This window comes from Acanthamoeba castellanii, assembly GCF_000313135.1.
Source record: "Acanthamoeba castellanii str. Neff unplaced genomic scaffold scf7180000084769, whole genome shotgun sequence".
Lineage (NCBI taxonomy): Eukaryota > Discosea > Longamoebia > Acanthamoebidae > Acanthamoeba > Acanthamoeba castellanii.
Window position 1 is genome coordinate 657,664 of NW_004457268.1, and position 14,442 is coordinate 672,105.

Below are 14,442 nucleotides of genomic sequence, written 5' to 3' on the forward strand. Positions count from 1 at the left end.
TATTTTTGAATTACGATACACTTTTGTCCCCCAACGGGTCAAGTGGCGTGGGCGAGAGGGTCATGGCCCAGCAGGTCGGCCAACATCTCGACCACCGAGGACATGGGCGGCCGCTTGTCGCGCTCGGCGCGCCAGCAGCGGGTCATCGTCTTGATGAAGTCTGCGGGCTGGCAGTCGTTGGGGATCTGCGGTCGCTTGCCCTCGAGCACGTCGAGCGACACGCCCATGAAGTTGCGCCCGGCATAGGGCTCCTTGCGCGTCACCACCTGCCACATGATGATGCCGAACGAGAACACGTCGGCCCGCTCGTCGTACTTCTCCCCGCGGATGATCTCCGGCGCCGTCCAGCAGGGCGTGCCGCAGCGGGTCATCGTGGCGTTCTCCTCCTTGATGCGCGCGAACCCGAAGTCGGCCACCTTCACGTTCATGTTCTCGTCCACGAGCAGGTTGGAGGGCTTGAGGTCGCGATGTATGATGATCGGCCGCAGCGAGTGGAGGTAGTTGATGCCCAGCGCGGCGCCGTGGAGCAGCTTCAGCTTGTGCTTCCACGTGAGCTTGACGCCGTTGTTGGCCAGAATGTCCTTGAGGCTTCCCTGCTTCACGAACTCGGTCACGATGCACAGATTCGGCTTCTTCACGCAGGCGCCGATGAAGAGGACGATGTTGGGGTGGTGGAGCTCCGACAGGAAGGCCACCTCCGCGCGGAACTCGAGCATGCGCCGCTCGTCGAGCTTCTGCTTGATGAACCGCTTGACTGCCACGTCGACGCCCTTCCACTTGCCGCGGTAGACCACGCCGTACGACCCGAGCCCGACCTGCCGGCCCACCTGGACCTCGTGCCAGTCGATGATCCAGCGGCACAGGTTGGCCGACGCCAGGCAGGTCGCCTCCTCCTCCCCCTCTTCCCTGTGGTGGCCAGTCTTTGAATCGCTGTGCCGGCGCCGACCCCGGCCATCGGCCTCTTCCGCCGCCGCGTTGTCTGACAGGAGGCCAGCGAACTGACGTCCTTCGAGCTCCTCCACCTTGAACTCGTACAGCGCCATCGCTGCGTGTGCGGCGCGTGTGTCGTGTGTGCCGTGAGTGTCATGTGTGTCGTGCGTGTCGTGCCGTGCATTCTTTTACCTTTTGTCGACCTGCCGACGACATGCTTGCCCAGGCGTTGCGTGCGGGCCTTGGCGTCGGTCCCGGCGCCGCTGAGCTGGTCGTAGACGGAGCGGCTCAGCACCACCTGGCCGCCGTGGGCCATGGCCGTGATCCGCGCCGCGGCGTCCACCACCGGCCCCCCGTAGTCCACCCGGCTCGTCATCGGGTCGCGCACCACCTTGGGCGACCCCGCGTGCAGGCCCATCCGCACCCGCAGGCCTTTGAACACCACCTGACGCTGCTGCCGCCGGTCATCTGCATCGAACACCACCCGGCCCGCGCCCGGGTGGCCCAGCAGCGCCTCGGGCCATCCGACCTTGAGCAGCGCCCGCTGCACGTCGGCGCACCAGGCCAGCGCGTCGGCGGCCCGCTGGAAGGCCACGCAGAACGAGCCCTCGCCGCCGCCGCCACAGCCGACGGCCTCGTAGCCGCAGTGCCGCTCGAGCGCGGCCCGCAGGATGTGGTTGTGCAGGATCGTGGCGTCGCGCATGGCCTCGGCGTCGAACTCCCAGAGCGAGGCCGCGCGGCTGACGTCCGTGCACACGATCGTAACGTCGCCCACCGGCGGCGGCAGCGGCGGCAGCGGCGGCGACGCCGATGACTTCACCAGGCCTGGGCCGAAGCGCGTCGGCGAGCCTCGGTCGGTATCGGACGAGTCGGCGCTGTAGCGGTCGTCGCTATCGTCGTACGACGCGGACGAGAGTCGGCACGTGGTGGTGGGCGACGACGGGCTGCCGAGGAGGGATGAGCGGAGCGAGCCGACTTCGTGGAGGGCGGCGAGGCGGGTCATGACCTCGAGGAAGGTCGGGCGCAGGGCCGGGTTCGAGTCCCAGCAGCTCGTCATCAGGTCTCGGTACTCCTCGGGCGCGTCATCACCTTCATCATCGTCATCGGCCCGCTCGGGCGTCGTCGGACGCGCGTTGTTCCGTATCACCGCCACAGCCACCGCCGTCGGCCTGCACACGACACACACACACACCACACACACACGGCACACACACAGCACACATTAGGTCGCAGCCGCACAAACTCGGTAATGTGTGCGGCGGTGCGTGTGTGCGTACGTCATGCCCTGGTAGGGTTCACGGCGGGTGAGGAGCTCCCACAGAATGACGCCGAAGGAGTAGACGTCGGCCAGGGCGAAGTCGACGTCGGGTGACTCGGCCAGCACCTCGGGCGCCATCCAGTGCACGCTGCCCAGCGCGTCGCGTGCGCCGCTGCCGCGGTTGTTGTTCTGGTGGCGGTCGAGATCGGCCTTGAACTTGGTGAGACCAAAGTCGCTCACCTTGACGTTCCACTTGGCGTCGAGCAGCAGGTTGAGCGACTTGAGGTCGCGGTGCACGATGCCCGACGAGTGGAGGAAGTGCATGCCCTTGGCCGCCTGGTAGGCCATCTTGCCCTTGAGCGCGAACTCGATGTCGCCTACCAGCTCGTTGTGCAGCAACTGGCCAGACAGTGCTGCGCATGAGTTTTTCGAACGACACGACACACGACACACGACACACGACGCACGACACACGCACGACAAAAGAGACGTACGTCAAAGAGGGAGCCGAGGGCCATGAACTCCATGACGATGCACATCTTGGGCGGCTTGGTCGAGGCCGCCATGAAGAGCACCACGTTGGGGTGCCGCAACGCCGTCATCACCCGCACCTGCCCATCATCGTCATCAATAAACCAACAGACCAACCGACCAAAGAGGTTGGGGCGTAGGTACCTCGTCTTTGAAGGACTTCTCCATGTCTTTGGTGATCTTCTCGGAGGCCATCATTTTGACGGCCACCTCGGTGCCCTTCCACACGGCCTTGTGCACTTGTCCGTAGCCGCCGGCGCCCAGGAGCGGGCCGATCTCCACCTCGTCAAAGTCGATCTCCCAGTCGTCGTCCAGCCGCCGCCGCCGCCTGGTCACCACCACCAGTACCGCGATAAACGCGCACAGCAGGCACAGCAGGGCGAGTCCTATCGCCACCGCCCCACCTGCACACATTGATCGGGTCACCATCCACCGCACACACCACTGCCGCACGCATGCGAGGCCGGTACGTACCTGCGATTTGTGGGGCAATGCTGTCGCTGCTGGCGGGGTCGGTAAGGAAGCTCTCGCAGTAGTGTCCGCTGCGGCCGCTGTCGCACACGCACTCGTTGCGCATGCACACGCCGGCGCTGGAACAGATCTCGAGGTTGTTGGCGTCGATGCAGTTGTACAGATCGCTCACTGGAACGCCGTCGCAGGTCAGGTTCTTCAGTTGGGCCAGAAAACGTCGCATGAGCCTCGCATCTTCCGTAGCCAGCGCAAACTTTTGTCTGTCACGACTTATGTGAGCACACGCACACGCACGCGCACGCGCACAAAAAAAGCCTCACCTGTGTGCGATCTTCTGTGCGAGTGCGTTGGTCTGCGACCAGGAGAGGAAGTCAGCGAGCGCCCGCGCCTTCGAACAATCTCCGCCGCTCTTGTACTGGCGGTAGAAGAAGGAACCGAACGTGGCCAGTGGCCAGCTCCCCTCGCTGGCGCCTGCGTCGGGTCGGGTTAGCGCAGGCCATTGCCCCCCAAGATTCCCAGGGGGGAGGAGCGCACCCAGCAAGATGCCCGCGTATTGGGGGTTCGTGTGCGTGTCTGCGTAGTCGTGGAGCGCGCTCTGGAGTGCCTCGATGGTGGGACTCACCGCACGGCCGGCTGGATTGATGATCATCGCTGTCGCTACACCCCGCGTCTGGGAACATTGAGTGCAACGCGGCGCCGTCAGTCGCGTACAAAGCCCTACTGTGGGGGCACGAGGGGTGGTACCAGGGTGAGGTCCTGGTAGTCCCAAAAGGCGAAGGTGTAGGGCCGCGACGACAAGATCGGAATGACGCCCTCGAGATCGGCAGTGGTCACCGAGCGGTTGGTCGCGTCTTCCACAGGGAATTGCACCAAGGCCGCTGCGCCCACCTGCAAGGCAAAGCACCGAGTGGCCACACGACGTGTGAAGGCATAGTCAGTTATCGGCGGCGACCTGGCCATATAGGCCATCAGCTCGACGAAGGCACGCACCGCTGCGGCAAAGCGCGGGACGGTGGCGCTCAGCATTTCGGTCAGCAGCTGGGTGATGGCCGAGCTGATGGACTGCGTGATCACGGTGATGGGCTGCGCGGGCAGCGCGGCGGCGACCTCGGGCGAGTTGATGGCCTGGATGCGCGGGTCGTTCCACATAGTGATCTCGTTCAGGTAGATCGACGCGATCGTCTCAAAGTCCAGCACCAGCATCATATTGTTCACCTCCGGCACATTGTATCCTGCATGCAATAAAATGGTCAATATGTTATGGTATAATATGGGCCAATGGCATTGATTGTATATGTACCTGGAGCGAATGCGTAGACGACGACTGGGGTCAGGGCCAAGCCTTCGGTCGAAGCGTACCACTCCTCGGAGAGGCCGTTGCTCGTGGCGCCAAAGTCGACGCTGTTGGTCGCCATGCGATTCTTGGCCAGCAGCGAATTGGAGAGGTAGAATTTGATGGTGGCGCCCTCCTGCGCGCCGCTGGCGACGGCCCACGAGGTGTAGACCGAGAGCGATGGTCCCGTGCCGATGAGGTAGTCCTTGCCGAAGGCCCCCTCTCCGTTGCACTGGACCTGGTTGAGCAGCTCGAGCGCGCTCTTGCGCACGCTCAAGTCGAGTGGCACGAAGTTGATGCCTTCCACCACCTGCGAGGCCCTGCTCGGTGTGAGATTGTGCGTGTGCGTGCGTGTGCGTGAATGTGTGTGTGTGTGTGTGTGTGTGTGTGTGCGTGTGTGTGTGCGTGTGTGTGTTGGTCTGTCGCCGTACTCGTCATTGGTGAGCATCCAGGCAAGGAAGCCAAGTAATTCTTGGCTGTTGGTGCAGTCGAAGGTGGTCCAGTTCTTCCACACGGCGACGTAGTTCATGTAGGCGAACGGCCAGGAGGCCAGGCCCTCGGCGTCGGTGATGTCCGCGACCACATTGCCCTCGGCGAACTGGGTCGCGTGGGCGGCCATGGCCGCTTGGACCGAGGTCGTATTCGCCTCTACCTGGCGCCCGGCCTTGTTGATAATACGCACGAATCGCACGCCACCACCGACTGCCGTGGCATAGCGAAGAAACAGCAGACAGTTGGGGTGTGCCTTCATGGGCAAGAGAAATGAAAGAAGGAGGTAAGTGATCGTTAGCCTTGGAGCTCGATGTGGCCACCCAAGACAAGATGTGTGCAACGTACCCGCATCCACTCGATGCGAAGCGAGCTGCTGTAGCCGGCGTCGAACGCTCGGCCCTCCCTCGCGGGCGCCATGAGGGCAAACGAGCCGTTGGCCTCGGCTATGGCCGTGCGGAACTCCTGGCTGAAGCTGCTCAAGGCGGCCTTGGCCACGCTCATGATCGCCAGCCGGTGGTCGGGTCCGTAGCCCAGTGTAATGGGTTCGGCCGGCAGCCGGGCGGCTACGGCCGGGTTGAGCGCTTGGATGGCGCTGTCGTTCCACATCGTGATCGCTCCGGTCCAGATGCGGCTTATTGTCTCCCTATCCATCACCTGCACAAAGACCATAACATTGACATGACAACATGGCATTAACATAGCAAACAAGAGTATTACATAGCCGCAGCAATTGTGAAAGTGTGCTGTGTGGTGTAAGCATACCAGGTTGGGATCGCCGGCGGAGGCGATTGCTGGCACGTTGTAGCCTATCACGAGAGCCTGGGCGAAGACGGGAAACTGGATCACCTGGTCGATCTCGGGCAGGTCGTCGGCGGTGATGGCTCGGTCGGTGCTCCAGAAGTCCTGCGCGTGCGCGCCGGCAGACCACGACAGCATTTACCCACACATGTCCACCCCGTCAGTGCATGTCACCTGCGCGGCCCGGGTGATACAAATAGCGCAACAACGCTCACGAACCGCTAGCCCGGCTGTGTACGCGGTCATCGCGTCGGTGTCGTTCATCCCCTGGTAGACAAGGCTTGACAAAGAGAGACAGAGAGAGCAGAGCAGAGATGGAGGTGAGATGAGGGCGAGATGGAGGTGAGAAAGAACAGAGGGAGGACAGGATCCTGTGCAGAGAAGGGCTGGGGTGAAGTACCTGATGTCGTCGCGCACAAAGCGGTAGTCCCTGGCCCATGTCTCATAGATGCTCGTGTGGGTGAGGCCGCCCACACCGTTCAACTGCAGAGCTGCAACGCTACGTTAGCACTAGCCACAACATGATGAGGAGCGTAGTGGGCGAGACAAACCTCCCAACAGGCCGAACCACTGGACAAAAAGGAGGCTGGCAAGGAGCGCGAAGGTGTGATGCCGCAGCATGAATGCTGCTGCTGCTAGTGTAGTGGTTGGACTAGAGTGCTCTTGGGACAATGATGCAGCCGTTCACCCGCTTGCGTCACAGATCCCCGCGTGGCCATTGGCCGTGCCAAGAGCCTTCTCGCTGCGTGTTGGCGCCACTGTCGTTGGTCCTGACCGCGGAAGAACTGCTGCGCTTGCTCTCGTCCAAAGTTGCTTGTTCATCCTTGCGGACCACGCCGACCGGTGGTCGTCGCCCTCGAAGGAGAAACGTTCCGCTGGCACCTCACTGCTCGAACCCGGAGGGCTTGGGGGGGCAGATGTGCGTACCGACTTGGCAGCACCATTTTCTGCCCAAGGAAAAGAAAAGGAAAATGGTTTCCTTTTTCTTGGTTGGTTGGCAGAAGGAATTTAACGGAAAGTCATTCTGCCCGGTTACTGCCGGACACCATTTTCTTTGTGCGTCCGCCGCAAGCCACTTTATCGCCCAACAGGCAGGCACACATCGATCACGCCAGCTGCACATCACCATCAATCCAACACATCTCGTCTGTAAAGGTTAGTGTTGCTTGTACTTGCGCCTGGTGGTAGCGCAGCAGAGTGAGGTGGCGAGTGAAGAACCGCACCGCAGTATCAAGAACCTCACAAATGGACCCTCACTGACTCAATGCGCATCATGACTGCAGATATACGATAGAACCTCACAAAATGGATAAGCCGGTGATTGTAAAGGAGAGCACCGATTCTGAGGGTGTGGACACTGATCTCATGTCTCGCATCATCCCCATCTTGGGTGCCGGCAACTTGAAGAAGCTTATGGGCCTGAAGGTCCTCATCTCGGGCATCAGTGGCCTCGGTGCCGAGATCGCCAAGAACCTCATTCTCACTGGTCTGGGTGTTGTCACCATCCACGACACTGAGAAGGTCGACTGGATCGATCTTTCCTCTCACGTACGCATCGCCCTTCCCCATATCGTTCGCGCTATAATCGGTTGCATAAATTGAGGAAAAAAGGCACCTGCACGCGAGCGTACTCTTTGAATTATTGTTTCAATGAATTGTGTCAAAGATGGATGCTTCCTGCGGCGAAGTACGTCTGTCTAATCTGTTGGTATTTTGGTGTTGAACAGTTCTACCTCACTGAGGCGGATATTGGAAAGAACCGAGCTGAGGCTTCCAAAGCCAAGCTGGCCGAACTCAATCCCTACGTCAAAGTGAACCTTTCCACTGAGCCCCTCACGGACGACTACCTCAACCAGTTCCAGGTAACGTTCACTTCTTTTCTTCTCAAACCACTGGTCTGACCCCGTCGTGTCTCAGGTCGTGGTGTGCGTCGACTACACTTCGGAGGAGAAGCTGCTGCACGTCAGCGAGTACTGCCATGCGCATGACCCCGCCATTGTCTTCATCAAGGCCGATATCCGCGGTCTCTTCTGCAGCGTCTTCTCTGATTTCGGACCCAAGCACGTCATTTACGATAAGACTGGCGAGGAGCCCAGGCAGGCCATCATCACCTCCATCTCCAACGTACGCACAATGCTCGCTTGTGTGTCTCCAACAGCTCCTTTTCGCTGAACGACTGCATGCTGACGCGTCTGTTGCTTTACACGTGTCTACAGAGCAACCCTGCTGTGATCACCACACACGAGGAGAAGCCTCACGGTCTGGGCGAGGGCGACTACGTCGAGTTCTGCGAGGTCAAGGGCATGGTGGAAATTAACAATCCCGACAGGGACAGCGAAGAGGCTGGCGAGAAGAAGGAGGTCAGCCCCCTCGCCGCCGTCAAGGTCCTCTCGACTAAGGGTACGCGGCCACGTGTGTGACATTTATGTACGCGCGCCACCGGTGACTGACTCAATCCGTTGGTCAACGCTTAGGTCTTTACGGTCTTGAGGTTGAGCTGGACACCACCAACTTCCAGCCCTACAGCGGCGGTGGCCTGATCAACCAGATCAAGGTTGAGGAGCACGTGTCCTTCGTACGTATTCTCTACAGCCTGCAGCCTGTCTTGTTTTCCACGGTAAGCTTACGCGCCCCAACGCAATGCACTCAATCAGAAATCCTATCGTGAGTCGCTGGAGCACCCGGGCGAGTTCATGATCTCCGACTTTGCCAAGTTCGGTCGTGCCGAGCAGCTGCACTTTGGCTTCCAGGCGCTGCACAAGTTCCAGGCCAAGCACTCGGCTCTGCCCGAGCCCGGCAATGCCGAGCACGCCGCCGAGGTCGTCCAGATCGCCAAGGACCTCAACGCCAACGCCAATCAGGGCACCCACAAGGTCGAGGAGATCGATGAGAACCTCATCTCCAAGCTGGCCCTCACTGCTCGCGGTAACCTCAACCCGATGGCCGCCTTTGTCGGTGGTATCGTGGCCCAGGAGGTGATCAAGGTCACGGGCAAGTTCAACCCCGTCACCCAGTGGTTCTACTTCGACTCGCTTGAGTGCCTTCCCGAGCAGCCCGTCAGCGTGCCCAAGCTCGAAGGCACCCGCTACGACGGCCAGATCGCGGTCTTTGGCACCGACTTCCAGAAGCAGCTGGGTAACCTCCAGCTGTTCCTGGTCGGTGCTGGTGCTCTTGGTTGCGAGTTCCTCAAGGTATTTCTTCACCCCTCCCCTCCACTCCATAACACGAGCTTTCAGACGCACCTACTCACCTCTTGCCTTGCCGTCGCGCGCTCACGGAAAACAGAACTTTGCGCTGATGGGCATCTCCGCGGGCGAGGAGGGCCTGCTCTCGCTCACCGACATGGACAACATCGAGAAGAGCAACCTCAGCAGGCAGTTCCTCTTCAGGGACTCGGACATCGGTAAGATGAAGTCAGCCTGCGCCTCGGCCGCCGCCAAGAAGATGAACCCCAACCTCCGCATCAAGGCCTCGGAGGTGCCCGTGGGCGAAGACACCGAAGACACCTGGAATGACACCTTCTGGTCGGGCCAGGACCTCGTGGTCAACGCCCTCGACAACATCAAGGCTCGTCTCTACGTTGACTCGCAGTGCGTGCGCTACCTCAAGCCGCTCCTCGAGTCCGGTACCCTGGGCACCAAGGCCAACTCGCAGGTCATCGTCCCCCGCATGACCGAGTCCTACGGCTCGTCCCGCGACCCTCCCGATACCGCCATCCCCATGTGCACCCTCAAGAACTTCCCTCACCAGATCGAGCACACCATCGAGGTACACACCGACGCGTCCCCGAAGCTCGTATTTCAAATGAGCTGCTCACCCTTCGAACGTTTTTTCGTCAACAGTGGGGGCGTGACAAGTTCGCGGGCTACTTCACCAACGCCGTCGAGGACGCCAACAACTGGGTCTCGGGCAGCGACTTCTTGGACAGGATCAAGCAGGTCGAGTCCTACGCGGCCAAGAAGGAGAGGCTTCAGTCGTGCCTGCAGCTGCTGAAGCTGTACAACTACGGCAAGGCCGACTTCCAGACTTGCGTTGAGTGGGCTCGTCTGCAGTTCGAGGAGCTATTCCACAACACCATCGCCCAGCTGCTCTACAATTTCCCTCTCGATGCCACCACCTCCACCGGTACGCCCTCCCTCTTGGTTCATGTGCTCGTCCCCACCGTTCGTCAAGCAGGAGCTCTCCTCCAACCATGATGATCCGTAAGGAGAAGATAGATAGTCTGAACAATAATAACTATTAAAATAACAACAAGAATATCAAACTAGTTCAATGTGGACCTAAGGCCGAGTCTGACAATGCGAGAGAGTCACTCGCTTTGTGGTTGACACTCGATTGTGGAAGAAGGTTTACTCATCCTCTCTTTAAATCACGCAGGCGCGCCCTTCTGGTCGGGTCCCAAGCGTCCCCCCACGCCTCTTAAGTTCGACCCGAACAACGCCACCCACCTGGACTTCATCATTGCCGCTGCCAACCTCCTGGCCTTCAACTTCCACGTCCCGCAAGTCAGGGGTAACGCGACTCCTCGCCTATACAGCTTTGGCTCGTTCGTTCCGGTTTCTGGGTTCTGACACTGTTGATGTCCCGGCCTCCGCACAGATAAGGATCAGGTCAAGGAGATGGTGGGCAAGGTGCACGTGCCTCCCTTCTCCCCTCAGCAGGGAGTCAAGATCAAGTCCGGCGAAACCGACACCACCGAGGAGGGAGCCGAAGACGACGAGCAGAAGGTCGCCAACCTGATCGCCGAGTTGGGCCAACTCGACAAGGCCAAGTACCCCGTCGGCGAGAGCGGTCGTTGCTTCGAGCCGGCTCAGTTCGAGAAGGACGACGACTCCAACTACCACATCTCCTTCATCACCCGTACGTCATCCCTTCACCACCCTTGCGTTCGTACGTGAACTTGTTAGTTCCACCCTTGCTTACGCCCACGCCTGCATGGGACTACAGAGGCGTCGAACCTGCGTGCGGCCAACTACAAGATCCAGCCGGCCGACTTCCACAAGACCAAGAAGATCGCTGGTCGCATCATCCCGGCCATCGCCACTACCACGGCCATGATCACCGGCCTCGTGGGCCTCGAGCTGTACAAGGTCGTCCAGGGCGCGTCGGTGCCCATTGAGCGCTACCGCAACTCTTTCGTCAACCTGGCGCTGCCCTCGTTCGTCCAGTCGGAGCCCATGCCCTGCACCAAGAACAAGTCCGACCCGGCCAAGGGCCTCAAGTACTACCCCGAGGGCTGGACCCTGTGGGACAACTTCGTCATCGACGAGGGCGACATCACGTTCCAGCAGCTCCTCGATCTCTTCAAGGTGCGTAATCCACGTTGTGTGTCGTGTTGCGTGTCGTGTCGTGTCGTGTCGAATTAATGGGAAGTTTTTTGACACTTTGATGGCTGGTGTGTGTCTGCAGGCCAAGCACAACCTTGAGGTGACCAGCGTGAGCTGCGGCACCACGCTCGTGTACAACCCGTACTTCCCCAACCACAAGAACCGTCTCGGCACCAAGATCTCCGAGTTTGTGCGCACGAGTGTCCCCTCCTACGACCTCAAGGTACCACTCCCGTCTCATCATCATCATCATCTCCTTCTTGTATCAACATCGGGCTTTGTTCTTCGTCTTGATGATGCAACGATCTGACGTTCGTTTCGTTCTGCCCCACAGGACACCGACAAGCACATGTACATTGTGGTCCTGACCGAAGACGAGGAGGGCAATGACGTGGAGATCCCCGATCCCGTCATCCTCAAGTTCAAGTAAGGCGAGTCAGTCAGGCGGCATTGATGTCAGGGCACAGTGCCTTCACGTTGTGTTCAACCACAAACATCAGCAACATGACGCATCCTCGCGTTTTCTCTCTTCGTCGTCTTGTTGTTGGCTGCCTCGTGATGGCACGCGTGGTATTTGGCGCAGCGCCAACAGCGAAATTTCGGGCTAAACTGGTGAAGGCGGAAGCAAGCAAAGAACAGTGTTCAAGGAACGGTTTTGGCCTGTCGGCCACGACTGTGAAGTACTTTGCTCGGTATGGAAGGCAATAGAGCGAAGGCAACCTATGGGCACTGCCTGTTAGAGACAACAAGCCAGGTACAGGAAGAGGAGGATTTGAATTCGTTGAATTGCTTGCTCCAAGATTTTGTGAAGATGAACAACAAGGGAGCGTTTTCTGACATTTTGGAGTGTTGTTGGTTCTGGAAGAGGCAGGTGAGAGGATAATATGGAAGAGGCAGTGCTCGCTGTTGCCGGCAACAGTACTGCCAATTGGGTGCACGCTCGGTTTGGCTTCGTCTGCCCTGCTCAGCACAGCAGGTACCCTTCACCTTCTACACCTCCACTTCTTCGCCTGCTTATGGTGCGGCCGTGTATTCACCCGTTCCCCGTGCCAACGCGCAGCGAGACCGAAGCTGAGGCTGTGAGTCGGCGCAAGGAGGCGAAGCGCGAGCCCGAGTGGGCCGAGCTGCTGGGGTCATGGGAGAAGCACCACTGGAAGATCAAGACTGTACGTTTCCTTTCCTCTTCTCTCTCTCTCTCATGTAGCCACCGCACGTGCAACACACACACACACACACACACACGAATCCTCTTTCCTTCACACGCACTTCCTTCACAAGCCTCGTGCTCCTCTTATTCAATCATCTCACTGTTCGGGCTGCGCAGTTGAGAAGGCTCGCGCTGAAGGGCATCCCGAACTCCCTCCGAGGCCAGGCTTGGCAGCGCCTGACGCTGTCCGCAGACCTGCGCGCCGCGCATGGACCCGGCTGCTACCAGGTTCGCCAACTTCCAACGCACACGCACACGCACCACCGCACACGCACACGCACACGCACGCATGTGTGTGGGGCCTCATGCTTTACATTCATGTCTTCAGGCAATGCTCGACGGAGAGAGCCAGTGCGTGGAGAGGATCGGCAGGGACCTGCCCCGAACCTTTCGCCAGCACGTGCTTTTCAAGGATGCGCATAGCCCGGGCCAGCAGTCTCTCCGCAACCTGTTGTTGGTACTTACGACCCCGCACACACCGCACATGCACCTCGCGCGTTACGAACTCGAATGGGAGCTGACACTTTGATCGATCAAAAGGCCTACTCTGTGTACAATCCAACTGTGGGCTACTGCGGCGGTATGATGTCCATCGCAGCCATTCTCTTGATGCATATGCCCGAAGAAGAGGTACACCACCATACGGGCCACCACACGGCACACACGGCACACACGACTGATGATGGCGGCGGTGGTGGTGGTTTGCAGGCTTTTTGGGTGTTTGTGCGATTAACCCTCGACCGCAACTTGGAGCCGCTGTACGTGCGTTCGCTACTCGGCCTCAAGCAGTGCCTCCACGTTTTGGACCGGCTCCTGGCCGTCTTTTTGCCCGACCTCGCCCGGCACCTTGTACGTGGTCATCGCCGGTATCATCACCACTATCATCGATGCCTTGTACTCACAGAGGCCCGCGTACGCCTCGCCTTGTGGCACCTCTCCAACAGAGTACAGAGGAGATCGACACCAACATGTTTGCCGCGCGGTGGTTCCTCACGCTGTTCACCCACAGCCTACCTTTTTCCGCGGTCGTCCGCTTTTTCGACGCCTTCGTTGTCGACGTACGTCCCCCGCTCCTGACTCCGCCGAGTTGCTCCTGAGCTCACTCAAGGGCGTATGCCGCGCGTCATGTGTGTCATGTGTGTCATGTGTGTGTCGTCATGGTTTGTTTTAGGGCTTTGACGCGCTTTTCATTATGACCATCGCCCTACTGGGGCTGTTGGCGGATCACATCAAGACGCTCAAGATGGACCAAATCCTACGATTCTTGCACACCGAACTCGAGCGGGTACCGCTGCCACGCACTACGCAATCAATCAATGTTGAACGTCCGCGTGCGCGCAGCTGATGTGTTCTTATTCTCACGCGCGTGTGCGCTTACGTGGTACGTTCTTTGTTCGTAGGGTGAACTGCTGGACGTCGAGAGGCTGATGAAGCGATACGCGAAGATGAGCACACGAGTCAGGTCCAAGGCGCACCACTTTTCCAGGCAGCATCGCGCTCTCCTGGTGCGACCCCCACACCCACCCCTCCCCTTCATCAGCCACCCTCTAACCAGCGGTCCTTGTGCCACAAGGAGCGCGAGGGAGTCGAGTTAGTGTCGGCGAACAAGGAACAGGGACCCGGGTAGTGCCCCCCCCCCTCTCCCTACACTGATCGCGCCGCCATCAGCAATCGACCATTCAGAGTAAAGCTTTACGTGGGGTGAAGTGTCTGGGTGCTTGGTGCTTGACTTTCGCTCGGGCACATCGGAGCGCCTGATGACGCACGCGCACAGAACGCAGAACGCGCACGCGCAGGGATCATCGCACGGACCTTCCGGCCATTCGTCGCAGTGAGAGGAGTGCGCACCGACCCCGGTGTTGGTGGCGCCTTGTTCGCCAGCTCAGGGAACCCTCAAAGACCATGTGCTCGACACGGTTGCCTGTTGATGAGGTTGGCCGTAACAACGAAATGCTATTTTCGCCTTTGCAACCCGACCAGCGGCCAATCGCAAACAAGGAATGTAAGTTATGATGTTATGTAGCGTCGGTGTGTCGGTTGCCAACACACATTGTCCGGGTGATCAATTAACTCCGGTGTGTCTCGCAGTCCAAAA

General features: G+C 59.5%; 3 protein-coding genes across 3 annotated transcripts; 2 read left to right on the forward strand and 1 right to left on the reverse strand.

The window, feature by feature from the left end:
• Nucleotides 1-38: 38 nt before the first annotated feature.
• On the reverse strand, nucleotides 39-6,299 carry ACA1_261400 (serine/threonine protein kinase, putative; the record flags this gene model as incomplete). The annotated part of the gene is made up of 16 exons (XM_004333685.1): nucleotides 39-1,045; nucleotides 1,123-2,099; nucleotides 2,208-2,587; nucleotides 2,683-2,799; nucleotides 2,864-3,123; nucleotides 3,194-3,450; nucleotides 3,511-3,661; nucleotides 3,725-3,860; nucleotides 3,935-4,078; nucleotides 4,181-4,422; nucleotides 4,491-4,843; nucleotides 4,955-5,268; nucleotides 5,361-5,669; nucleotides 5,778-5,918; nucleotides 6,033-6,093; nucleotides 6,214-6,299. Coding segments are annotated over 16 exons (4,935 nt in total), but the record flags the coding sequence as incomplete, so codon positions are not given.
• Nucleotides 6,300-7,118: 819 nt separating this feature from the next.
• ACA1_261410 (ubiquitinlike modifier activating enzyme 1, putative) lies at nucleotides 7,119-11,570 on the forward strand (the record flags this gene model as incomplete). The annotated part of the gene is made up of 13 exons (XM_004333686.1): nucleotides 7,119-7,361; nucleotides 7,541-7,675; nucleotides 7,731-7,937; nucleotides 8,030-8,213; nucleotides 8,288-8,388; nucleotides 8,468-9,004; nucleotides 9,099-9,581; nucleotides 9,656-9,938; nucleotides 10,191-10,325; nucleotides 10,413-10,673; nucleotides 10,761-11,122; nucleotides 11,223-11,363; nucleotides 11,475-11,570. 13 exons carry the CDS (start codon nucleotides 7,119-7,121, stop codon nucleotides 11,568-11,570), a joined length of 3,168 nt encoding a protein of 1,055 aa, XP_004333734.1.
• A 454-nt stretch (nucleotides 11,571-12,024) lies between these two features.
• Nucleotides 12,025-13,974, forward strand: ACA1_261420 (TBC domain containing protein; the record flags this gene model as incomplete). The annotated part of the gene is made up of 8 exons (XM_004333687.1): nucleotides 12,025-12,116; nucleotides 12,201-12,306; nucleotides 12,465-12,575; nucleotides 12,676-12,804; nucleotides 13,056-13,196; nucleotides 13,519-13,632; nucleotides 13,748-13,852; nucleotides 13,903-13,974. The coding sequence occupies 8 exons, from the start codon at nucleotides 12,025-12,027 to the stop codon at nucleotides 13,972-13,974; spliced, it is 870 nt and encodes a 289-aa protein (XP_004333735.1).
• Nucleotides 13,975-14,442: the final 468 nt, after the last annotated feature.